The sequence below is a fragment of the Hyperoodon ampullatus genome (genome assembly GCF_949752795.1).
Source record: "Hyperoodon ampullatus genome assembly, chromosome: X".
NCBI classification, from domain to species: domain Eukaryota; kingdom Metazoa; phylum Chordata; class Mammalia; order Artiodactyla; family Ziphiidae; genus Hyperoodon; species Hyperoodon ampullatus.
This window is the reverse complement of record NC_136913.1, coordinates 14009680-14035981: the sequence shown is the minus strand read 5'-3', so window position 1 is coordinate 14035981 and position 26302 is coordinate 14009680. Positions and strand designations below refer to the sequence as shown.

General features: G+C 40.7%; 2 protein-coding genes across 3 annotated transcripts in view; both read left to right on the top strand.

Annotated features, from left to right (window-relative positions):
- LOC307068957 (collectrin) overlaps positions 1–22646 on the top strand; it is a gene marked incomplete at both ends in the record, with an annotated part of 38308 nt that extends 15662 nt beyond the window's left edge. The window contains 3 exons of one of the 2 annotated variants that reach the window (XM_079727091.1): positions 437–550; positions 5473–5667; positions 22490–22646. In XM_079727091.1, the coding sequence (XP_079583217.1) occupies positions 437–550; positions 5473–5667; positions 22490–22646 (466 nt within the window). The remainder of the gene's footprint in view (positions 1–436; positions 551–5472; positions 5668–22489) is intronic. The other variant, XM_079727092.1, reaches the window with a different exon arrangement.
- Positions 22647–23745: 1099 nt separating this feature from the next.
- The window catches only part of ACE2 (angiotensin converting enzyme 2), a gene marked incomplete at its 5' end in the record, with an annotated part of 52340 nt that continues 49783 nt past the window's right edge, over positions 23746–26302 (top strand). Inside the window, one exon of the mRNA XM_079727959.1 lies at positions 23746–23827. Coding sequence (XP_079584085.1) covers positions 23746–23827 — 82 coding nt within the window. The remainder of the gene's footprint in view (positions 23828–26302) is intronic.

Genomic DNA, 26302 nt, shown 5'->3' with positions numbered 1-26302 from the left:
GAGTAGAGAGGGGTGGAAACAGTGGCCAACAGAGGAAGCAAGTCCTCAATCAACAGATTTGTCTGGTTCTGAGAGGTGGAAGGCTGAATGAATAGGACACTAATAAGATCCTGATGAGGAAACACAAAAGGCTTTTGTGTCAGAGACCAAGAGTTGAGGGAACAGGGATGCTGTCAGCTAACAGGTGATGAAGAATGAGATACCTAATGCCCTCTAGTGAGCCATTCCGTTTTTTGTTTCTTTTTTGGTAGATTCCTTATTTTAGGAATGATCCCCAAGTCTATGATTTTGAAATAAAGGAAATTTCCTATATTATTTTCTTCTTAGTAAGACATTTCTTCACCTCTTAAGACGGTAATAACACCAGAGTGGAATATCTAATGCAATTTGGTATTATTCGCTCATAATGTACTTTTTTTCTTCTCATCATCTGCAGAATTTCCCACGTCCTACTTTGCAATGTAACCCAGCGGGTGTCATTCTGGTTTGTGGTTACCGATCCTTCAAGGAATCACACCCTTCCTGCTGTTGAGGTACAGTCAGCCATAAGGTAATCACTGCTAAATATGCCTTCCACTGGTAAATCAAGTTATTGATTAATTCAGCTGTTTTCATAGATTTTGAAGACTTCTCTCTCTGGTTCACAGTGATTTATTTATTAAGATGCCAAAGGTTTCATTTCGTTATTTTGGAATAGAGATTAGTGTAGATCAGTGGTTCTCATCCAGGGGCGGTTTTGCCTCCAAGGAGACATGAGACAATGTCTGGAGACATTGTTGTTGTACAGTGCTGGTGACGGAGTAGGCAGAAGTTAGGGACACCAGTTAACATCCTCCTGTGCTCAGGATAGCACTTCACAACAAAGAACTGTTCATCCCCAAATATCCATTGTGCTGTGGCTGAGAAGCCCTGGTTTAAACATTAGCTAAGAAGGTTTAGTACTGTCTTCTTTTGGCAAGAACACCTTGTACGGCACTCTTGTGTGATGGTTCATCATATGCCTTCTCGAGCCCGAATGCTTAGGTGTTTTTTTTTTTTTATGGGAGTATAGTTGCTTTACAATGTTGTGTTAGTTTCTACTGTACAGCAAAGTGAAAGTCTTTACCTTTACAAGATAATTTTTTGAAAAAAAGGTAAAAGCACGACTTTCATACAAATTAAAAATAAATGCTATCAAAGATTTTATTATCTTATTAGTTAATGAGGGAACTAGTAAGATGTTAAAACCAGTTTAAAGGAGACCTCAAGGCAGCATGCAAATGCAGGAATTGAAGAATGGTGATGTTTATTTATTAAAAGATACACCAGTCTATCCATTGGCAGTGTTCCACCAGACACAATTCACCTTGATTTTCTGTGGACAAGAATCATTTACATTTTATCAGTTTTCTCCAACTTACAGATATGCAAAATAACTCAAAAACAATAAAAGGTGGAAATTGTCCAGAAAGGTAGACTTGCAGGACACTCAGTCATATTTTTCACCCATTTGAAGTTTTACCCATTTTTTCCTGACAGTTCCCCTCCTCCTCTCCTTGGGATTATAACAAACTTTCAGAAGTGAAATGTATCCTTTTCTGCACAGAAGCAGAGGAAGCAATTTGTTTTTATTTCAATTAGTGTGTACTTTATGTGTGTCAAAACTTCAAATCCCACACATGATTGGTGTTGGGCAAGGGTATACTGGAAGAATGAGTTCACAAAATAAACTATTTCCTGAAAAAGAATGAAACAAAGTTCACTCTTCTTACAAAGGATTTATCTACAAGTTACTGAAATGCATGTTTTTCTCGTTACCAAAGAGAAATATCTAGTGAAAGAACCCATCTGCTCTTTGTAAAATATTAATGTTTAAGATAGTGTATAATCAAATGCCAAATGTTTTTGTGTGAATAATCATCTGTTTCCTTTGCTGAAGCAAAGGCACTGAGGCTCTATACCCATGGGAAATGATTTAACAAGGTTTCCTTTTGTTTTTTTAATAAATAAATAAATTTATTTATTTATTTTGGCTTCGTTGGGTCTTCGTTGCTGTGCGCAGGCTTTCTCTAGTTGCGGCGAGCGGGGGCTGCTCTTCGTTGCAGTGAGTGGGCCTCTCATTGCGGTGGCTTCTCTTGTTGCGGAGCACGGGCTCTAGGCACACAGGCTTCAGTAGTGGTGGCTCGCGGGCTCTAGAGCGCAGGCTCAGTAGTTGTGGCACATGGGCTTCAGTAGTGGTGGCTCGCGGGCTCTAGAGCGCAGGCTCAGGAGCTGTGGCACACGGGCTTAGTTGCTCCGCGGTATGTGGGATCTTCCCAGACCAGGGCTCGAACCCGTGTCCCCTGCATTGGCAGGCAGATTCTTAACCACTGCGCCACCAGGGAAGCCCTAACAAGAAGGTTTGAGCTAAATTGTTTCTGCACTTTTGCCAGTAAGAATACTGCTAAGAGCCACTACTTAGGGAGTAAGAAATAGGAATATTGTATTTCATGAGAAAAGGGATTTTATTCAAGCCCTGTGATGAGGGAGGGCTACAAGGAAAATGAAGGCACTGTGGTTAAACCAGGCTTCAGTTAATGTGAGGCAGAGGAGTGAGTGTTTAGGGTGAAGGTCGAAGATCTAGATGAGTATGTTCACAACAAAATGTCTGTTTCAAAGGCCCTAGTAGGAAGGGCTATTGAGGGGGTGAGGATGGCCAATAGCATGGGAATTTATGTCCGGGAATGGATAGGGCTCATCAGGATTGTATGAAAATAAAGGAAACAATACCAAGAGGGAAGGATAGAGTGAAGAGAAAGGAGATGGTACCTAGAAGGCAGGTAGTAGGAATTTCAAGGCTGAAGAACCTATGTGGTTGGGCAAAACAATGCTCGTTCCGCCTAATGCTTGCATAATATTTTCTGGTTCACAAGGCATGTGCTGACGCATCTGTGGCATTTAGTATCAACACCAATCATTTGTGAGCTATTATTATTATCCCTGCTTTATAAATGAGGAAATTGAGGCTCAGGGAGATTAATTGGTTTGCTCAGTTCACCTAGAAAAATAAACAGTGACGACCTGAACGCAGGCATGCTGCCAGCACATGCAGGGATATTTTTTTCTCCCGGTCTGCTAGAGTATCCACACCTATGGAATTAAGCGAGGGGATGACAGACCAGTTCGAAGATGTCTGCTTTTGATCTGTTTTGAGGGCCTGGCCTTATTCAAGACCAGTCTTGGCTAGAAGATATCCATGGTGATTGACGCCTCCTGGGGATTTCAGTGGTAGATGGAGGTATAGTTTGTACTAAACTAGAATTTCTTATCAGCCTGAGTGCTAACCAACCAGGTAGACAGAATGAGAATGCAGAGCAACTTTTCACTTTACTCTGTTATACCTTGGTAGTGGGGTTCATTATTTTGTGGGAAGGTTTGTGTTACCGTGTTAGCAAAATTAGGTTACAAAAAAAGAAAACATTCCATAGTTTGATAAAAATTGAGGGCTTCCCTGGTGGCGCAGTGGTTGAGAGTCCGCCCGCTGATGCAGGGGACACGGGTTCGTTCGTGCCCTGGTCCGGGAGGATCCCACAGGACGCGGAGCGGCTGGGCCCGTGAGCCATGGCCAATGAGGCTGTGCGTCCAGAGCCTGTGCTCTGCAACGGGAGAGGCCACAACAGTGAGAGGCCCGCGTACTGCAAAAATAATAATAATAATAATTGCATTGAAATTATCCCCTGCTGCAGATTTCCTGGCTGGGATTCTCCTTCACATTTATGAATAATCATGCCTCCCCATAGATTTTCATTTGCTAAAGGAGGTCTTTCCTGATACCCTGGTGCTGGTCTGCAGAGATTTTCCAGCTTTTACTCTCAGGTTCAGGATCAGTAGTCACCAGCCACATGTGGCTCTCAAGCACTTGAAATGTAGTTAGTCCAAGATTAGATATGCTCTAAGTGTAAAGTACACACCAAATTTCAGCGACTTAGCACAAAATAAAATGTGAACCAACTTAAAATTGATTACATGTTGAAATTATAATTTCTTGGATATAGTGGGCAAAATATATATGTATATTTTAAAATATTTATTTGGCTGTGCTGGGTCTTAGTTGCGGCACAGGGGAGCTTTAGTTGTGGCATGTGGGATCTTTAGTTGCGGCATGCGAACTCTTAGTTGCGGCATGTGGGATCTAGTTCCCTGACCAGGGATCGAACCTGGGTTCCCTGCATTGGGAGCTCAGAGTCGTAACCACTGGACCACCGGGGAAGTCCCAAAATATATGTTATTAAAATTAATTTTCCCTGTTACTATTTACTTTTTTTTTTAAACGCAGCTCCTAGAAAATTTGACATCACACGTAAGGTTCACATTATATTCTGGTTTCAGTGCTGCTCTGGAGGTTGTTGAAGTCAGCTTGTCTAGTGTGAATTCAGTAAAGGCCACACAGTATCTCCAAGAAATCTCCTCATCTAATTTGCAAATTCCAGTTAGAAATTTAGTTTCAGTCAAATAAGTTTTTGCTACCAACCCCTCCCTAACTGCCACCAACCCCTCCCAAAGTGCCACTACCACCAAAAATACAGATTTTCCCTGGGAAAAGTAATGCATTTACCTTCATATTTTTCTAGACTTTTGGACTCCTAAAGCACCATTTACTTTAGTCATATGGAACTACTTGCAGCTGACGCAACAAATCATACTACATACCATGTCTCCAATTCCTATGCTCACTGCACACTTTGGTCTAAAGAACTGCTACTTGTCCCTCAAAGCACAGCTCAAAAGTTGCCTTCTTAGGAAAGCAGCTGTGACACTTTACTATGATGTACTTACCCCTCTGCTGTGCTCTCACTGTGCCCATATTTACCTCTTGCACTGTGATTGTGGAGGGACTGATGGGCCATTCTTCTAGACTGTAAGCTCCTTGGGTATTTTTATTTCATTTTGTATCTCCAGCACCTAGCACAGGATCTGGTACTTAGTAAGTTTCCAGCAAATGTTTGTTGAATTGAATGAAAAAAAAGATCAAATTGATGGATTTGCAGCTGCTCCTGGCTTCGTGTTCTCTTTTCTGCTGCTGGTTTTGTTTTTTCTTCTCATATTTATCACTCACTTTTTGCATATTATTTTATCTTTTCAGGCTGTTGGTATTTATGTAAGGCACCTTAAATAGAGTTCTGTCATTTTAATCTACATGCTGCCTCTCAGGAAATAAAACATGGTGGGCAGAGCTCAAAGCTCAAGACTTCCAGTTACTTCTAGGACATTATCAACAATGGAGGGCAGTAGTACATAGAGAAGCATCTTTCTGGCAACCAGCACTGCCACTTATAGACAGAAAGCCACAGCATGATTGTCCTCATCAAACTGTCTGTTCAACCTGAAGTCTCCTGCTAGGGGGATGCTCTGTTTATAGAGATAGTTATATCATGGGGAGATAGGGTTATACCTTCTGTTTTTAATGTTTCTTCTGTCTTGTTTTGTTTGTTTTTAATCATCATTGTATTTTAGAATGAATAGGAACCGGATCAACAATGCCTTCTTTTTGAATGACCAGACTCTGGAATTTTTAAGAATTCCTTCCACTCTTGCACCACCTACTGACCCATCTATGCCCATCTGGATTATTATATTTGGTGTGATATTTTGCATCGTCATAGTGGCAACCATGCTATTGATTTTGTCAGGAATCCGGCAACATAGAAGGTAAGATATTTAAAGGGAGTGATTTAAAGAACATTTTCTTGTTTACTCATGACTTGGAAAAACAAGGAGAGGATTTTCCCCTAGCTGAAGAAAATGCGTTATATCTGAAACTGAAAAAATTGGTGATTTTTCAAAATATCACTTATGCTCTTGTTTTTGGAGACTTTTTGGAGTCCGTGTCCCTTAGTTAACTATGAGTCCTTCCATTACTATCTTTCTTTCTATTCTACACCATGTGAATGTTTTATATCTAGAGTTGGTTTTAATATCTGGGTTATGATTTTGTAAGCTGGATATACAGAGCTAAGCAGACTTTTTGGGTAGGCAGAGTTAATCTTTGCTAGTCATCCACCTCCAAAGACTAGTAGTTCCATAGTCCTTTTCATGCCTCCTCACCTTGGCCTGCCTCTTCCAGTGCCTGCAGCCGCCATCTTGTACTACACACTTTTGCGATGTTTTATATTCCCTCCCTTTGATGGATGCTCTTCCCTCTAGTGCCTATGATTTATATAGACCCGTGTTCTTCACAGTGGCCTTTGAATCAACTTCCTGCATTAGAATTGCCTGGAACGGTTGTTTAAAATATAGGTTCTTTGCCCTACCACAGACCCACTAAAGTCGATTCTCTGAAGGAGGTGCATTCTTTTAATTGAAGTTTAGTTGATGTACAATTGAAGAAAATATGTTTTAATGAATATCTAGGCTATTCTAATTCACTTAGTTTCAGAGCTTCCAATTTAAGTACTTACATTTAGAGTCCCACTCCTGGAGTTCATTTAGCTGGATTCTGGGGCACATGCAAAGTTTGCTGTCTAAATTATTGGTTTTAGAGAATTTCAGATCAGTGGGAGAGTTATTTAGGTAGAGAGGAGACAAGACTTCTTAGGACAATGAAAGGAGAAAATAATTCTGTTTACAAGCACCTCTGATCCAGAGGGGAAGTGGAGAGAGTCCTCAACTCTTCAGTAGACACTCTCATGCTTCTAAACCTTCCCTTCTGATACCAAGGAAGAGGAATTCTGGTAAGTGGGAATCACAGGCACACACATTGGTTTTCAAAAGGGTTGGTGCCCACACGGGACATGCAGGTTGTGTTTGGCCAAGTGTGTGTTGACTAAATGTTTCTCCTGAGACTTTCTACTTTCCATATGGTTCACCCTGGTTATTAGCAGAAGGTAATCATTTTAAATTTGGGGCTTTATAATTTTTTTCACAAATGGTACGTGAAATGCTACGGAATAAATGTGATTTATGTGTAGTGCCCAAATTAAGCTCGAAGATTAAGATCAAGTTGTACTTGCTTGCTTTTCTTGCTCTTGGCATGACACATAATGCTGAGAGGCTTGGTACAAATTATTAATCTGTTTTGTTTTGTTTTTCAGAATATTAAGAAATATTCTCTTGCAGTATTTTAATACCTATGTTTAATAGTTTTAAGTTTTATATTAATCCTGAAATGCTAGGATTCTATGGTTTCCAACAATTGTAACCTTTGTGAATTCACGCCATCTCCTTGGTTCCCAATTTCCTCACTAGTACAATATGGTGAAGGAGGTAGAAGAATGGGCTCTGGAGATAGACTGCTTGGATTCAAAGTATTTATTGCCTATACTCTGCTCTTGTATGTAATCCATTAACTGTATGGATATCAGGAAATACAGGCAATGAGTCAGGGAAACCAAGCTCAAGAGGATATGGTTTGTGGTGCTAGAGTCAAGTTGGTTAAACTTTTCTTTACTGTCTGTGCATAGATAACGTTGCTCGAGTGACAGTGAGGTATATTCGAAAGAATTAATTTGCTGGGATCAAAAGAGTTAATAGAGTTCTTGAAGTAGTGCCTGGCACTACTGCTGTTAGCTGTTACTATTATTTTCTTATCCTGCCAGTTGCTGATCTTTCAGCTCGTTAGTGCGGGGATCAGCTATCTCTTCCTTCTGAGCAGATTCTGCAGTAATATAATAACTGAGTGTGTAGCATCATAATCTGTTGCCCAGGAGAAGGGAGGCTGTTGTCACAACCTCGCCTTCACAAATTTAGTTCATGTTCAAACCAGGAAACAGATGGACAAATCTCCTGTGTCCACCTGGAGAGCATCAATAATTAGCAAATAGAGTCAGGACAGTTATGACAATCTTCTGAAGAGAAATTGATTTGTTGGTTTTCCATTTGATACGGAAAAAATTCGGTGGGTTTTTCTTGGGCAAAGTATTGCTTCAAAGGCGGGGAGAGGGTGCAGTTCGAAGTGGGGAGAGCCTTGATCATTGTGATGAAAGCCTTTTCTAATTGTGGAAAAAATAGGAGTTGCCCCTGAAAGTCTTTAGTGTTGAGGAAGACAAAGATTTGTTCAAGAATCCAATTCATACATTAGGTAATAATGAACATAGTTTGTGTGATACAAAATCTTAAACCTAGAAGACCAGGAGGGACCACAGGGTCATCTGAATCACCATTCTGCTTCTGCAGAGAAGAGTGCCATTGTCGTCTAAGACATGTGCATCTTTATACTTACTACTGAAGAAATTTCTCAAGTAAAGCTTTAACTATTCTGTTAGCTGTGTCAATAACAGCATTCCATTGACTGTTCAGAACCACTGGGTGGAAAGTATGCAGTCACTGGGGGCCCAAACTAGGTGAACTCAAATACTAGTTATACCCTTTAGCTGAGTGACCTTGGTTGTGTAATGTAATTTCTGTGGGTCTGTTTCTCCATCTGTTATAGGGAGATAATGTCTCATAAGACTTAAATGAGGATTGGGTGAGAAAATGTGTATAAAGTACCTAGGTTATAGTATGTACTAAATAAACAGTAATTATTATTATCCAAGATGAGCTTAACCCATTTCTGTGATTAAGGGATGCTGGAAAAAGCTCTCTTTTCCATCCAGATATGGCCACCATACTGCAGAAAATTTTCCAGTTCAATGGCTTATTGCTTGAGATTTTATTAGTTAACAAACACCTATTTTATTTTATTTTTTTCATAAATATTTTATTTTATTTGACGATGGAAGTTTATCAGTATATATTTGACTATATCCTCGACCAATATAACTACAAATGAGGTCCAGCAATGCCATTCCAACCACATGATTTTAAGAAATTTATTCTGACATGGTGCCTAGACATTTTCTCCCACAAATTAGCCCCACTCCTAAGGATCAAGCAAGCGTGGAGATGGTCTTTGGAGAATATGGTCTTGACCATGGGCTCAAATCTCAGGTAGAGTTGGTTTTTTTTTTTTTTTTTTAACATCTTTATTGGACTATAATTGCTTTACAATGGTGTGTTAGTTTCTGCTTTATAACAAAGTGAATCAGTTATACACATACATTTGTTCCCATATCTCTTCCCTCTTGTGTCTCCCTCCCTCCCACCCTCCCTATCCCACCCCTCTAGGTGGTCACAAAGCACCGAGCTGATCTCCCTGTGCTATGCGGCTGCTTCCTACTAGCTATCTATTTTACGTTTGGTAGTGAATATATGTCCATGCCACTCCCTCACTTTGTCCCAGCTTTTCCCCCTCCCCATATCCTCAAGTCCATGCTCTAGTAGGTCTGTGTCTTTATTCCCGTCTTACCCCTAGGTTCTTCATGACCTTTTTTTTTTCTTAGATTCCATATATATGTGTTGGCATACGGTATTTGTTTTTCTCTTTCTGACTGACTTCACTCTGTTTGACAAACTCTAGGTCCATCCACCTCACTACAAATAACTCAATTTCATTTTTTTATGGCTGAGTAATATTGCATTATATATATGTGCCACATCTTCTTTATCCATTCATCTTTTGATGGACACTTAGGTTGCTTCCATGTCCTGGCTATTGTAAATAGAGCTGCAATGAACATACTGGTACATGACTCTTTTTGAATTATGGTTTTCTCAGGGTATATGCGCAGTAGTGGGATTGCTGGGTCGTATGGTCGTTCTATTTGTTGTTTTTTAAGAAACCTCCATACTGTTCTCCATAGTGGCTGCATCAATTTACATTCCCACCAACAGTACAAGAGGGTTCCCTTTTCTCCACACCCTCTCCAGCATTTATTGTTTCTAGATTTTTTGATGATGGCCTTTCTGACCGGTGTGAGATGATATCTCATTGTAGTTTTCATTTGCATTTCTCTAATGATTAATGATGTTGAGCATTCTTTCATGTGTTTGTTGGCAGTCTGTATATCTTCTGTGGAGAAATGTCTATTTAGGTCTTCTGCCCATTTTTGGATTGGGTTGTTGGTTTTTTTGATATTGAGCTGCATGAGCTGCTTGTAAATTTTGGAGATTAATCCTTTGTCCGTTGCTTCATTTGCAAATATTTTCTCCCATTCTGAGGGTTGTCTTTTGGTCTTGTTTATGGTTTCCTTTGCTGTGCAAAAGCTTTGAAGTTTCATTAGGTCCCATTTTTGTTAATTGATTCAAAATCAAATCTTTATTAAGTCTCCATTGCATCAGAAGTCTTTCCCACTCTTCATTTCTTTTTTTTTTAACATCTTTATTGGAGTATAATTGCTTTACAATGGTGTGTCAGTTTCTGCTTTATAACAAGATGAATCAGTTATACATATGTTCCCATATCTCTTCCCTCTTCCGGCTCCCTCCCTCCCACCCTCCCTATCCCACCCCTCTAGGTGGTCACAAAGCACCGGAGCTGATCTCCCTGTACTATGTGGCTGCTTCCCACTAGCTATCTGTTTTACATTTGGTAGTGTATATACGTCCATGCCACTCTCTCGCTTTGTCACAGCTTACCCTTCCCCCTCCCCATATCCTCAAGTCCATGCTCTAGTAGGTCTGTGTCTTTATTCCCGTCTTACCCCTAGGTTCTTCATGACCTTCTTTTTATTTTTTCCTTAGATTCCATATATATGTGTTAGCATACGGTATTTGTTTTTCTCTTTCTGACTTACTTCGCTCTGTATGACAGACTCTAGGTCCATCCACCTCACCATAAATAACTCAATTTCGTTTCTTTTTATGGCTGAGTAATATTTCATTGTATATATGTGCCACATCTTCTTTATCCACTCATCTGTTGATGGACACTTAGGTTGCTTCCATGTCCTGGCTATTGTAAATAGAGCTGCAATGAACATTTTGGTACATGACTCTTTTTTTTTTTTTTTTTTTTTTTTTGCGATATGCGGGCCTCTCACTGCTGTGGCCTCTCCTGTTGCGGAGCACAGACTCCGGACGCGCAGGCTCAGCGGCCATGGCTCACGGGCCTAGCCGCTCCGTGGCATGTGGGATCCTCCTGGACTGGGGCACGAACCTGTGTCCTCTGCATCGGCAGGCGGACTCTCAACCACCGCGCCACCAGGGAAGCCCGGTACATGACTCTTTTTGAATTATGGTTTTCTCAGGGTATATGCCCAGTAGTGGGATTGCTGGGTCGTGTGGTAATTCTATTTGTAGTTTTTTAAGAAACCTCCATACTGTTCTCCATAGTGGCTGCATCAATTTACATTCCCACCAACAGTGCAAGAGGGTTCCCTTTTCTCCACACCCTCTCCAGCATTTATTGTTTCTAGATTTTTTGATGATGGCCTTTCTGACCGGTGTGAGATGATATCTCATTGTAGTTTTGATTTGCATTTCTCTAATGATTAATGATGTTGAGCATTCTTTCATGTGTTTGTTGGCAGTCTGTATATCTTCTTTGGAGAAATATCTATTTAGGTCTTCTGCCCATTTTTGGATTGGGTTGTTGGTTTTTTTTGATATTGAGCTGCATGAGCTGCTTGTAAATTTTGGAGATTAATCCTTTGTCCGTTGCTTCATTTGCAAATATTTTCTCCCATTCTGAGGGTTGTCTTTTGGTCTTGTTTATGGTTTCCTTTGCTGTGCAAAAGCTTCGAAGTTTCATTAGGTCCCATTTGTTTATTTTTGTTTTTATTTCCATTTCTCTAGGAGGTGGGTCAAAAAGGATCTTGCTGTGATTTATGTCATACACTGTTCTGCCTATGTTTTCCTCTAAGAGTTTGATAGTGTCTGGCCTTACATTTAGGTCTTTAATCCATTTTGAGTTTATTTTTGTGTATGGTGTTAGGGAGTGTTCTAATTTCATACTTTTACATGTACTTGTCCAGTTTTCCCAGCACCACTTTTTTTTTTTCTTTTTTTTTTTTATTAGTTTCTGCTTTATAACAAAGTGAATCAGTCATACATATACATCTGTTCCCACATCCCCTCCCTCATGCATCTCCCTCCCTCCCAACCTCCCCATCCCACCCCTCCAGGCGGTCACAAAGCACCGAGCTGATCTCCCTGTGCTCTGCGGCTGCTTCCCACTATCTATCTACCTTACGTTTGGTAGTGTATATATGTCCATGCCTCTCTTTCCCTTTGTCACAGCTTACCCTTCCCCTTCCCCATATCCTCAAGTCCATTCTCAAGTAGGTCTGTGTCTTTATTCCCGTTTTACCCCTAGGTTCTTCATGACATTTTTTTTTTTAAATTCCATATATATGTGTTAGCATACGGTATTTGTCTTTCTCTTTCTGACTTACTTCACTCTGTATGACAGACTCTAGGTCTATCCACCTCATTACAAATAGCTCAGTTTCGTTTCTTTTTATGGCTGAGTAATATTCCATTGTATATATGTGCCACATCTTCTTTATCCATTCATCCGATGATGGACACTTAGGTTGTTTCCAGCTCCGGGCTATTGTGAATAGACCCAGCACCACTTTTTGAAGAGGCTGTCTTTTCTCCATTGTATGTTCTTGCCTCCTTTATCAAAGATAAGGTGACCATATGTGCGTGGGTTTACCTCTGGGCTTTCTATCCTGTTCCATTGATCTATATTTCTGTTTTTGTACCAGTACCATACTGTCTTGATTACTGTAGCTTTGTAGTATAGTCTGAAGTCAGGGAGACTGATTCCTCCAGCTCCATTTTTCGTTCTCAAGATTGCTTTGGCTATTCGGGGTCTTTTGTGTTTCCATACAAATTGTGAAATCTTTTGTTCTAGTTCTGTGAAAAATGCCAGTGGTAGTTTGATAGGGATTGAATTGAATCTGTAGATTGCTTTGGGTAGTAGAGTCATTTTCACAATCTTGATTCTTCCAATCCAAGAACATCTCTCCATCTATTTGTATCATCTTTAATTTCTTTCATCAGTGTCTTATAGTTTTCTGCATACAGGTCTTTGTCTCCTTAGGTAGGTTTATTCCTAAATATTTTCTTCTTTTTGTTGCAATGGTAAATGGGAGTGTTTTCTTAATTTCAGTTTCAGATTTTTCATCATTAGTGTATAAGAATGCCAGAGATTTCTGTGCATTAATTTTGTACCTGCTACTTTACCAAATTCATTGATCAGCTCTAGTAGTTTTCTGGTAGCATCTTTAGGATTCTCTATGTATAGTATCATGTCATCTGCAAACAGTGGCAGCTTTACTTCTTCTTTTCCGAATTGGATTCCTTTTATTTCTTTTTCTTCTCTGATTGCTGTGGCTATAACTTCCAAAACTATGTTGAATAAGAGTGGTGAGAGTGGAAAACCTTGTCTTCTTCCTGATCTTAGTGGAAATGGTTTCAGTTTTTCACCATTGAGGACGATGTTGGCTGTGTTTGTCATATATAGCCTTTATTATGTTGAGGAAAGTTCCTCTATGCCTACTGTCTGCAGGGTTTTTATCATAAATGGGTGTTGAATTTTGTCAAAAGCTTTCTCTGTATCTATTGAGATGATCATATGGTTTTTCTCCTTCAATTTGTTAATATGGTGTATCATGTTGATTGATTTGTGTATATTGAAGAATCCTTGCATTTCTGGAATAAACCCCACTGGATCATGGTGTATGAACCTTTTAATGTGCTGTTGGATTCTGTTTGCTAGTATTTTGTTGAGGATTTTTTAATCTATGTTCATCAGTGATATTGGCCTGTAGTTTTCTTTCTTTGTGTCATCTTTGTCTGGTTTTGGTATCAGGGTGATGGTGGCCTCTTAGAATGAGTTTGGGAGTGTTCCTCCCTCTGCTATATTTTGGAAGAGTTTGAGAAGGATAGGTCAAACACCTATTTTAAAAGGCAAGTGATCTTATTAGGCCTGCTGTTTACTATAATAGTGGTGGACTGACTAATCAGCTGTGTAAAAAAAATATATACCCTGATTTGTAGCATTTGCTGACTTCCTATCCAGTCTGAAATTTCTGAGTGTTTGAATCACCTCTAGCAAGCCTGTACCAGCCAGTTTCAACATGCCATTACAACTGCCGCCTCTTCGGGAAATAATTCGAGGAGGTTGTTTCTCTATTACCATCTAGTTAAGAACAGCAGTTTGCAGAATTGAGAGATTTGTTGAAGGAAAAAAGTTAGAAAAGTGATTTTTTTTTCTTTTGGGGAACAATTAGGGAGTTGGGTATGTGGGAAGACAACCAAGATGAACTGCATATACTTGACAGTGATGTCTGTACTAGATCTGTGTCTAGCCCCAGCCTGGAAGTGGATATTTTAGCTCTCTGGTCAGCTTTATGGTAATGGTGATGGTGGTGATGGTGATAGTGATCACTGTAATGGTGGGGGTGATGTGATAATGCTAATGGTGATGAAGTCGATGATGTGATGTGTGTTTTAGTTGAAAGAGCACTGGATCAATACTCCTGGTTTTGGGTTCCAGTCTCATGCCCTGGCATTTTTTAGCTGAATGACCTTGATCCAGTCATATATGGAAAATGAGGATAATATTTTCTTAAATAGTTATGATGATGGGAAGACAAAATTGGAGAATACACACAAGTGCTTCATACACTGGGGAGTGCTATATCAATGTAAAGAAGCATCATCATCAAAAAGCAGTTACAAAGTGCTAATTCTATGTAACCTGGCACTTTGTGCTATAAAAGAAGAGTCACAGGCACAGCACAATTTCAGACTTGTATGTATATAGTAGAATTGATTCAAGACTCCTGCATATAAATAGACTGTTATAATGTTATTGTCTTAGGAAGGGATCTTTTTTTGTGTGTGTGGTACACGGGCCTCTCACTGTTGTGGCCTCTCCCGTTGTGGAGCACAGGCTCTGGACGCGCAGGCTCAGCGGCCATGGCTCACGGGCACAGCCGCTCTGCGGCATGTGGGATCTTTCTGGACCGGGGCACGAACCCGTGTCCCCTGCATTGGCAGGCGGACTCTCAACCACTGCGCCACCAGGGAAGCCCCAGGAAGGGATCTTAAACAATGATCTGAATCCATCTCTCCAGAAGCCAAGGCCCAGAGAGGTAAAAATATCTTATCCCTTTATTGACTATCCATTATGTGATAGGAGCTCTAGAATGTATCATGGAAGAGACGTACATAGATAACATAGGTGGTCTTTGCCTATAAGGAGATGATAATCTTGTAGTTGTAACAAAGCCAGGTCAAGGACTCAGGACATTGAACCCTAGCTAATGCTAGCAGTTGAGCAGAGTCACTAGTAAATTCACTTGGTTTATTTCTGGTTATATTTCTCTTCCCATAAGGTCAATAGTAAAGGGAAGTGCATTTGGATTTCTATGAATTTTTTTCACACAAGGGGCTGGGGTCAGCCAATATTTTCATATACTGAAACTACACATTCTTATAGAGTCTCAGTTAAGTGAATAAATTGTCTTGAAAATAGAAATGTAAGTGAAAACAGAAATGTTAGAGCTAATAATTGTTTTACTTTGCTGTTCTTAAATGTACACACTCAATAGGAATCAAATATGTGTTTTGAGCGAAGCCTGGGGAGATGAAATAGAGTTCTAGGTCTACTCCTTTCACCAGTCTCATTCCATTCTGAAAGACAAGTTGCTCTACACATTTGAGTCTCAGCTCCTGCATTTGAAAAACAGGGATAATAATAAAATCTACATAGTATTGCAGTAAGAATTAGGTGAGATGATGTGTACAAAGCACTTAGTCTGCCGTGTAATAGATACTAATTCTTATTGTTTTTGCTATCACATCACCAGTCTCACTGTGCCGCAACGCTCACTAAAATCGTTCCAGCAGTGCTGCCATTTCCCCAGGACTCATCCATACTGATTATGATGACAGTCCCAGTTCCCCAGTAATTAACTCGGTCCTGTTTTGAAATCATATTTGTCTGTCCTTTGTTGTTTGTCTGGCTGTTCTTGGGCCTTGGCTTTTCAGCCCTATCTTGTTTGAAGGGAGACAAAAATACTGTTTCTGCTTTTAGCTGCCACTGCTTTATCTTGAGCAAACCCTGATCCTCAACACCCCCTAGCTACGTAGGCCACCCGATACAGGCAGACCTCACTTTATCGTGCTTCACTTTATTGTGCTTCACAGATACTGTGTTTTTTACAAATTGAAGCTTTGTGGCAACCCTGCGTTGAGCAAGTCTGTCTGCACCACTTTTCCAACAGCATTGGCTCACTTTGTGTCTCTGTGTCACATTTTGGTAATTCTTGCAATATTTCAAACATTTTCATTATTATTATATTTGTTATGGTGATCTGTGATCAGTGATCTTTGATGTAACTATTGGAATTGGAGGGGGGTCCACAGACCACGTGCACAGAAGATGGCAAACTTAATGATGAATATTGAGTGTTCTGACTGCTCCACCAACAGGATGTTCCCCATCTCTCTCCCTCTCCTCAGGCCTCCCTATTCCCCGAGACACAACAGTATTGAAATCAGGCCAGTTAATAACCCTACAGTGGCTTCTGAGTGTTCAAGTGAAAGGAAGAGTCACATGTCTCTCACTTTAAATCAAAAGCTAGAAATGATTAAGCTTAGTGAGGAAGGCATGTTGAAAGCTGAGACAGGCTGAAAGCTGGGCCTCTTACACCAAACAGTTAGCCAGGTTGTGAGCGCAAGGGAAAAGTTCTTGAAGGAAATAAAAAGTGCTAATTCAGTGAGCACACAAATGCTAAGAAAGTGAAACGGCTTTATTGCGGATGTGGAGAAAGTTTCAGTGGTCTGGATAGAAGATCAAACCAGCCACAACATTCCCTTAAACCAAAGCCTAATCCAGGCAAAGCCCTGATTCTATTCAATGTTATGAAGGCTGAGAGAGGTGAGGAAGCTGCAGAAGAAAAGTCTGAAGCCAGCAGAGGCTGGTTCTTGAGGTTTGCAGAAAGAAGCCGTCTCCATGACATCAAAGTGCCAGGTGACGCAGCAAGTGCTGATGGAGAAGCTGCAGCAAGTTACCCAGAGGATCTAGCTGAGATAATTCATGATGGTAGCTACACTAAACAATAGATTTTCAGTGTAGATGAAACAGCCTTCTATTGGAAGAAGATACCCCCTAGGACTTCCATAGCTAGAGAGGAGAAGTCAATGCCTGGCTTCAAAGCTTCAAAGGACAGGCTTACTTTCTTGTTAGGGGCTAATGCAGCTGGTGACTCAAAGTTGAAGCCAGTGCTTGTTTACCATTGTGAAAATCCCAGGGCCCTTAGGAATTATGCTAAATCTACTCTACATGTGCTCTATAAATGGAATAACAAAGCCTGGTTGACAGCACATCTGTTTACAACATGGTTCACTGGATATTTTAAGCCCACTGTTGAGACCTACTGCTCAGAAAAAGATTCCTTTTAAAATATTACTGCCCATTGACAATGCACCTAGTCACTCAAGAGGTCTGATGGAGATGTATAACAAGATTAATGTTGTTTTCATGCCTGCTAACACAACATCCATTCCTCAGCCCATGAATCAAGGAGTAATGTAGACTTTCAAGTCATATTATTTAAGAAATACACTTCATAAAGCTACAGCTACCATAGACAGTGATTCCTTTGGTGGATCTGGGCAGAGTCAGTCAAAAACCTTCTGGAAAGGATTCACCATTCTAGATGCCATTAAGAACATTCATGATTCATAGGAAGGGGTCCAAATATCAACATTCACGGGAGTTTGGAAGAAGTTGATTCCAGTCATCACGGATGACTTTGAGGGGTTCAAGTCTTAAGTGGAGGAAGCAGCTGCAGATGTGGTGGAAAAAGCAAGAGAACTAGAACTAGAAGTGGAGCCTGAAGATGTGACTGAATCGTTGCAATCCCATGACAAAACCTTAACAAATGAGGAGTTGCTTCTTATGGATGAGCCCAAAAAGTGGTTTCTTGAGATGGAATCTACTCTTAGTGAAGATGCTGCGAAGATGGTCGAAATGACAACCAGGGATTTAAAATATGACATAAATTTAGTTGATAAAGCAGCAGTAGGGTTTGAGAGGATTGACTCCAATTTTGAAAGAAGTTCTCCTGGGGGCAAAATGCTATCAAACAGCGTTGCATGTTACATACAGAGAAATCATTCATGAAAGAGAGTCAGTCGATGCAGCAAACGTCACTTTTGTCTAATTTTAAGTAATTTCCACACCCACCCAGCCTTCAGCCACCACCCTGATCAGTCAGCAGCCCTCAAGGCAAGACCCTCCACTAACAGAAAGGTTACAATTCGCTGAAGGCTCAGATGATGGTTAGCATTTTTTATCTCCAAAATATTTTTAAATTAAGGTATGTACTGTGATTTTTTTTAGACATAATGCTATTGCACATTTAATAGACTACAGTATAGTGTGGCTCGCTTTATTGCGGTTGAACCAAACCTGCTGTATCTCCGAGGTATGCCTGTACTTTTTTGTCCCCTCTTTTGCCCATCTTCTCTCTGGATTTATAAGAAATAGCCACACTAAGGCTTCTAAGAGCTAGTTTCAGGTGTTTTAGTCACGGGTTTTTTTTTTAATCCTCTTCTTGAACCACCTGACATGCAGGAACAGTGGAAGTCATTAACACTCATTTTTATTTTTCAGGAAAAAGAATTCATGTTTTTAGCAGAACATCAAATCAGAATGATCCAAAAAGATAGTTAAGTTTTATTATACTTAGAGCAATGTGCAGGCAGTGACTCAGTTTATTACAGGACACACTATGCAATGTGACAAAGGGCTGTATTACTGTTAGACAACCTTTGAGCTTCTTATCATGTCCGCCAGCCAGCAAGTTACTGACACTGCAGTTTGTGAAGCCTGGCAATGCCAAGACTGTGAACAAGTAGATCTAAGGTCACAGAAGAATAAGATGTACCTAATTTGTCATGGACACAGCTCTCCTTTTGATAAATTTCCACAGCGATTTTGCTCAGAATCTTTTTGGGGTTTTTTTTTTTGCGGTACAGCGGGCTTCTCACTGTTGTGGCCTCTCCCGTTGCGGAGCACAGGCTCCGGACGCGCAGGCTCAGCGGCCATGGCTCACGGGCCCAGCCGCTCCGCGGCATGTGGGATCTTCCCGGACCGGGGCACGAACCCGTGTCCCCTGCATCGGCAGGCGGACTCTCAACCACTGCGCCACCAGGGAAGCCCCAGAATCTTTTTGATTAAGAAATCCTTCTAAAGAAGAGAAACTTGTCCTCATCCATCTGCATCTCCCTTTTTTGTTCTTCCCCATTCCTTGTGATGCCTGGTGGATTATTTTTCCTTTGTGGTTGGCGGGGGGAGGGGAGGCAGGATTTCTTGCCATGATCTGCAAGTGTCCAGCTCTCTGCAATTTTTCTTCTAATTCTGTAAAAACATTTTTTTTAAACTGAAGAGACCGGCAAATGAACACTGGCAACCATTACTTCTAAGACTGCTGTTGCATTGCCACCTACTTCAGAATGCTCCATCCACAAGGATTTTTGTAATATGAATTTCATACTTACATACACAAATTTCAGGGTAAAACTTGACTGTTAAAAGCCTATTTATTGTTATGGAGAATTATTATTCACTCCAAGCCCAATGAGGAGTGACTTGGGGAGAAATTGCATGAGCTAGGCATTTTTGATGATAATTTATAAATATACATTTGTCGCTAGGGTGTCATTCTTACTGAAACATCACTCCTCTCTTTTATAATCCATGAAAAGGAGGGGAGGATGAGTGAAATTTGGAGTTTTTCTTTTTTATTGAGCCCTTTCTTTTCACTTTAGGACAAGAATTGTGTCTCTTCCAACACATAGTAGGCACTCAAAACATAGTTATTGAATGAATGTTGGATACTATGAATGGAAGTGATGTGTTCGATGGTTATAGAATGTCAGTTGTCTTTGCTTTCTGGACGATGTGGAAAGTGACGAGATACCCCTGTCTACAGGAGGAGGGGCCAAAGAATTCTAGTCCTCTGATAGGTGGTTTCACCTGGCTGGAGGACCTTCTCATCACAGGAAATTGTATGCCTACTCCAACTGGCACTGATCGTTGACCACTGATGCTTGGGATGGGCAGTGCAGTATCTTCACCCTGAGCAAGGGAAAACACAGCAGCCTGTCCTTACCTAGGTCTCTGGGACTACAACCCCCCGACTTCCACTCCCAGCATTGGGCCTGTAGTGATACATTTTGACATTTGACAGTGGAATGCATAATGGCAAAACACTTTCAAGTGATGACAGTGGGATCTACAGTATTGAAATGCTACTTTACTTTTCTTCATAAACTCCACCTATTTGAAATTATCTAATAAACCATCAGTGAAGCCTGGCAAAATCTGTACTCACTCCTAATTCCTAAGGTGTGAAAATGAGTACTTTCCTCCATCCTTTTGAAAAAATAACTATTCAGTAAATACAAGAAATATCACATGTGTACATTCCCTTCCTTCCTCCCTTCCTCCCTCCCTTCCTCCCTTCTTCCCTTCCTTCCCTCTGTCTTTCTCTTTCTTCTGATAGATCCCATTCAAAATCTACCTTGGGCTGCTGTCTGAGTAACTTTGCCTACAGCATAGTCCATCCATTCTTCCATCCAGTTCTTTGTTCCATCACCCAACTACCGTCCAATCGTCCATCCACCCATTCATCCCCCCATCTGTTAATTCATCATCCAGCCAACCAGTCATTGATCTACATTCATTGATCCATCCATTTATCTGTCTAACTAGCTAGCCACCTACTCATATGTCTGTCCATCCAACTCTAAGCACATTAGTTGAGTGCCTACTCTATGCTGTCAGCTGTTTTACAAAATATCTTTTAATTTGGAGTTGTCTGATTAGTTCCTCCTGAGAGATTCAGGTCAAAAAAATTTGGTGATGGGGTAGGGCAGGAACACGGAACACAATTTTATTTTTAAAAAATATATCTTCTTGGTGCATCACATCTAGAGGCACTTGTCAGTTTGTCTCATTGTTGGTGATATTCACCAAATTTCTCCCTTTACAAAAAACAAATGTCTCTTTATAATTAGTACATTGCTTATAGGGGTGTTACATTGAGACCCTGTGAGTATCCTATTCCTTAGTCATCTCCCACTCAGTGGTTTAGTATCCATTGAGGAGCGTCATCAGAATCAATTATTATTATTATTATTATTATTATTATTATTATTATTATTATTTTTGCAGTACGTGGGCCTCTCACTGTTGTGGCCTCTCCCGTTGCGGAGCACAGGCTCTGGACGCGCAGGCCCAGCGGCCATGGCCCACGGGCCCAGCCGCTCCGCGGCATGTGGGATCCTCCCCTACCGGGGCACGAACCCGCGTCCCCTGCATCGGCAGGTGGACTCTCAACCACTGCGCCACCAGGGAAGCCCAGAATCAATTATTATTATTTGGTGATTTTCTGTTTCTGTTGCACCTTCTATATTGGTTGTCATTCTTTTGTAAGCAAGAGCTCTTTCTTTTCTCTGCCTTCCTCCACCATATTCTTTAAAGCACTTTGAAATGAGTTCTCATGTAGGAGTAATAGGAAACTCTACCTTGATCATCTTTGGGGCATCTTCACCACCTCCTCACCCACTAGAAATTCACTGAGTTTCTAAGGGACTTCCATGGTGGTGGAAGTCCATCCTGGTCACCACAGCAATGTCCACCATCCCAGCCATGTGATCCACTCAGGTCTGCCTCTTTGGAGTTTCTACAGATTTCTGGGACAAGAGAATCTTTGACAAGTCTGGGAGCCTCATGCCTAACATCATGCCTCCACGGTGCCCCAACATCTAACTTGTGATAATCCTGAGGGAAACTCTTCTGCCCTCTGATTGCCTAGAGGTACTCACATCTCTTTTCTCCCCCTACCTCTATGATATCAAGCACAACTGGCTCAGTGTCTTGGCCTTTCACAAAAGACAGGAAGAATGTTTGAATTCAACGCTACATTTTCCCACACTCCAGGGAAAGATTAAGGATCTGGTTACCGCTTGGATTGGGGTAGCATGGTCCTTAAAGGGTCTGAGAATGAACAACTTAAAAATTTACCTGTTAAATAGAATTTTTTGGAATGACCTGGGATTATAGCTATGAGTTGTAATTAGTAAAATGTGTTCTGAGTTCCAAAAACCTGACTTAACAAATGAATACAACTATTTTGTAATGAGTAGATCCAAGGAATGATACCTGCAGTTTACAATGGTTACATCCTTTCTGCAAAGTAACGTGAGTTTGCTTCTTGGTATCTCATTTCAACCTGATTTTTGCCTAACATTTGCAGACCATTAATTTGTCAAATCTTGTGAGAGGAATTTATTACTTTTTTAAATTCAATTTTTGTGAAGTTCTCCTAGAGCTAAATTTTTTAACTTGCCAATTTACCATATATTTTCCTCACATTCCTTCATGCAGTTTGTGTGTGTGAATGTACATATGTATATGTGTGTGTATACATTCATTCATATAAATATATATATTCATTCATATACATATATATATACATAATCCATGCAGACTTCTGATCTTGATAGCATCTTTTCACCTCATCAACTCTTTATGATCTTTGAAATTTATTTGAAAATACACTATGTCATCCATTTTCCCCATCATTCTAAGGTTCCTCTTCCCTTTCCTGATCTCCATGTTTGTACAGAAGACCATCCTTTCTCTTCCTAGATCCCAGTCATTCTTTTTATGTGCATTTAGGAAGAACAAAGGACCATCTGAAATGGAAGACACTGAAGATAAATGGGAAAACACAATCACAATTGAAAATGGCATCCCCTGCGATCCCCTGGACATGAAGGGAGGGCACGTTAATGATGCCTTTGTGACAGAGGATGAGCGGCTCACCCCCCTCTGAACGGCTGCTGTTTTGTTTCCCCCTGAAACTCAACACTTGTTTCTGTGCAACTGCTGTACATCACAATTCATTGAGGGAAGATTATATATTTTGTTTCACCATTCTTCTTTTGTAAGAAATTTTGAATGTGCGTGAAATTGAAAGGCAATGAATTATACCCATGAAGACCGTTGGAATAATAAGCTGTTGACTATCCAAAATATTCTAAAATATTTCTCTGACAGCACAGTGTGTAAGTGTAGTCATGTGGCATTTGTAGTTACTGATTTTAAAATGCATTAGTATTTAAGCATTTCCAGCAATAAGGTCAGGCCAGTATATATATATCACACTTTAAAGACCTAAGAAAAAATATTCTTCCAGTGGAGAATGCCTATAATATGGTGTCCAAATCATTGAAAATGGATCCTTTTTGAATATCATTTATATCACTCTGTATATGACAAGATAAGCAAGAATAACAAGTAATTACTGTAAATGGGTTGGATAAAAATGGGCGTGTTGATATACAAGGTGGAATTTGATCCTGTTATCATACCAACAGTTGCTTATATATATTTCCTGACTATCAGTCTCTAATAGGGCATCTCTATTCATTGATTATTTCTGCAGTTTGTAGAAGTACAATCTATGCTAACTTAATAAAGTGCTAATCATCTCTTGTTAAGTGACTGATTGTAGTCTGTAATTTATTTTCACACTGTGGAACATAGTAAGCCTAATTTTTATGCTATGTTTAATCTCCTCTCCAGTCCTAGAAATGAATTATTTTTGTTGTGTGTATCCCTGCTTGAAGACTGTAGTTTTTAGACTTGATTTTACTTTCAGATAGGCCATGTATCATTCTAAATTCTAATAATAATTATTATACATGTATTAATAGAAGGAAAATATGCAACTCAATCTCCCACTGCTATCACCCATAGTTGGTGTTCCGGCAGTAGTCTCTAACTCACTTCCCTGCCTCCAGTGGATACAAACTCTAAGAGGGGTAGTGGAATGCAGAAGGTTTATTGGGGAGTGCTCTCAGGAGATATACCTGTAAGAAGTGAGGAAGGCATGTGTGGTAGACAGACACTAAGGTGTCTGTCATCTCTTGATGTTCACGCCTTCATGTAACCCTCTGTCCGTGAGTGCGAAGGGGACCTATGACTTGCTTCTAATAGAATACAGCAAAGCTGGTGAGATGTCACTCCTGCAGTTTATTTATTTATTTATTTATTTATTTATTTATTTTTGCGGTACACGGGCTTCTCACTGTTGTGGCCTCTCCCGTTGCGGAGCACAGGCTCCGGACGCACAGGCTCAGCGGCCACGGCTCATGGGCCTAACCGCTCCGCGGCATGTGGGATCTTCCCGGACCAGGGCACGAACCCGTGTCCCCTGCATCGGCAGGCGGACTCTCAACCACTGTGCCACCAGGGAAGCCCCCTGAAGTTAATTTATATGATATCTGAGTCTGTCTTGCTAGCAAACTTGTTCCAGAGACTCTCCTTGCTGGCTTGATTAAGTAAGTGGGCATGTTGGGAAAGCACAAATGAAACTGTGAGCAGGTTCTAGGAATTGCTGGTGGCCTCTCAGCACCAAAGTCAGCCTCCAGCCAATAGCCAGCAAGAAGCTGGGATCCTCAGTCCTACAACCACAAGGAAATGAATTCTGTCAACAACTGAAGTGAGTTTGGAAGTGGATTTTTCCGAAGTCAAATCTCTAGATGAGAATGTAGTCTGGCCAACGCTTTGATTGCAGCCTGAGCAGAGGATCCAGTTGAGCTGTGCCCAGACTCCTGACCCATGGACGTTGTGAGATGATAAATGTGTGTTTTTTAGGCCACTAAGTTTGTGCTAAAGCATTATGCTGCCATAGGAAACTGAGTAGGATTAAGCAGAGGGAGAAGTAACCAGAAACATGGTTACAACAGAGGCCTCAGCCAATCCTTCAGGGATTTTAGGAGCTGAGGTTGTCCCTGATTGAGATAATGTGGCTGGGCCTTTGTATCTCTACATTAGCCAGTTACGGTCATGGGTGCTCTCTGGGAAAGGATCTGCCCTTGGAAAGGGCAGTTCCCTGTGGCTGAGGGCAATTCCCACTGAAGGACTCAGCCATGAACCTTCAAAAGCCATTATTTCCAGAAGCTGGGGATGGGTATGTGGGCCCTAAAGAGGGTGCCTGGGTGGACCCCCAGAATATCCACGACACCTTCACCAGTCATTTGGCTGCAATGTAGATTGAATGAATATCTAAAATGCAAACCTGATTCTGTTGGTTCCTCACATAAAAGCTTTTAAAAATGGTTTCTTATTCTCTCTAGGATAAAGCCAGACTCCTTAACACAGGGCCTGCTGCGGTTTGACCCCCACCTTCTTCTCTAACTTCAGCTCTCACAATTCTCCCCTTCTGTTTCTCTGTCTCTCTCTCTTTCATCCAATCCTAATAGATCTCTCACTTCCAGGCCTTTGAACAAGCTGTTGCCTCTGCCTGGAACACTCTGCCCCATCTTCCAGCCACTCTTCCAGCTTGTCCTAGAGTTTCTCTCACTTAAAGCTCTCATCCTCCTAGAGGTCTTTGGTGGGCCTCCAGGCTACATGCTCCTAGACTGCCCAGATAATGATACTCATCTTGTACTAGAATTATATTACACTTAAATGTGCTTTTGTAGAAAAAGGAGACCACAAAGGCAAGAGTGCCCTGGGGCCCACGTAAGTCTTCTAATACAACCTTGTCTCCATAAAGGTTTTCATAACTCACTTCATTTTCTTCCCACCTCTAACCAGATAGAATTAACCACTGCTTTGTAACCTCACCATATCTATACATCTTTTCAGTTATAACCATCACAATATTTTATTTTGACTGTTTATATACCTTCACACTAAATGTAATATTCTTAGAGGCAGTGTTCAAGTCACTTAGCATACTGCCTTGTCTTCCTATTTCCTTCCCTTTCGGTCTTCATGCTTTCTTTCCTTTATTCTATAACGGTGAGCAAAATCGAAAACAGTCGCTGCCCTCATGGAGCTGAAAGTCTACACAGAACTCAATAAATATGTGCTAATAAACAAGCAAATGAGATGGTGGCTGTCACAAGGCCATAGTCATACCTTCTGGGAGCAAAGCCTGGCCCCTCTCTGTACGTGGAGGAGCTTGAATTGGTGGCTGCAAATTTTTTGACTTGGGCACCATTTTGACTTGGGAACTATGTACTCTTTAACGTTATTAGGGCTTCCTTATTTTTAGGAGAGGAATGAGATTTCAGTTGGCTTACTAAAGAACCATTTTCTATCTTACATCCTCTTGAGTTGTATACTCCAGCATATGGTGGCCTTGCATATAGAATTGGTGAAACATCATCTGAATTCAGTCAGTGTGCACTAGCAGGCATCATCCAAGACATGCATTCTCAAGAGGGTGGAAATTGTTCTTGGTGGGGAGAAAAAAATTTCAGTATTACAATGGTTTATAATCCTCCAAAGGACCACAGTACGTAAACAGATGAAAAGTGTATCTATGGTATTAAAATTTCCTGGGTGAGCTATTAGGAGAAGATGTCTGAAAAGTCTCAATAATGGGGGAAAAAATTGAGAAACACCGATCCTAGATAAGTTTCTTATTTTGAAGGCATGGGATGGACCAATTTGATCATTAGATCATTTTCTTCA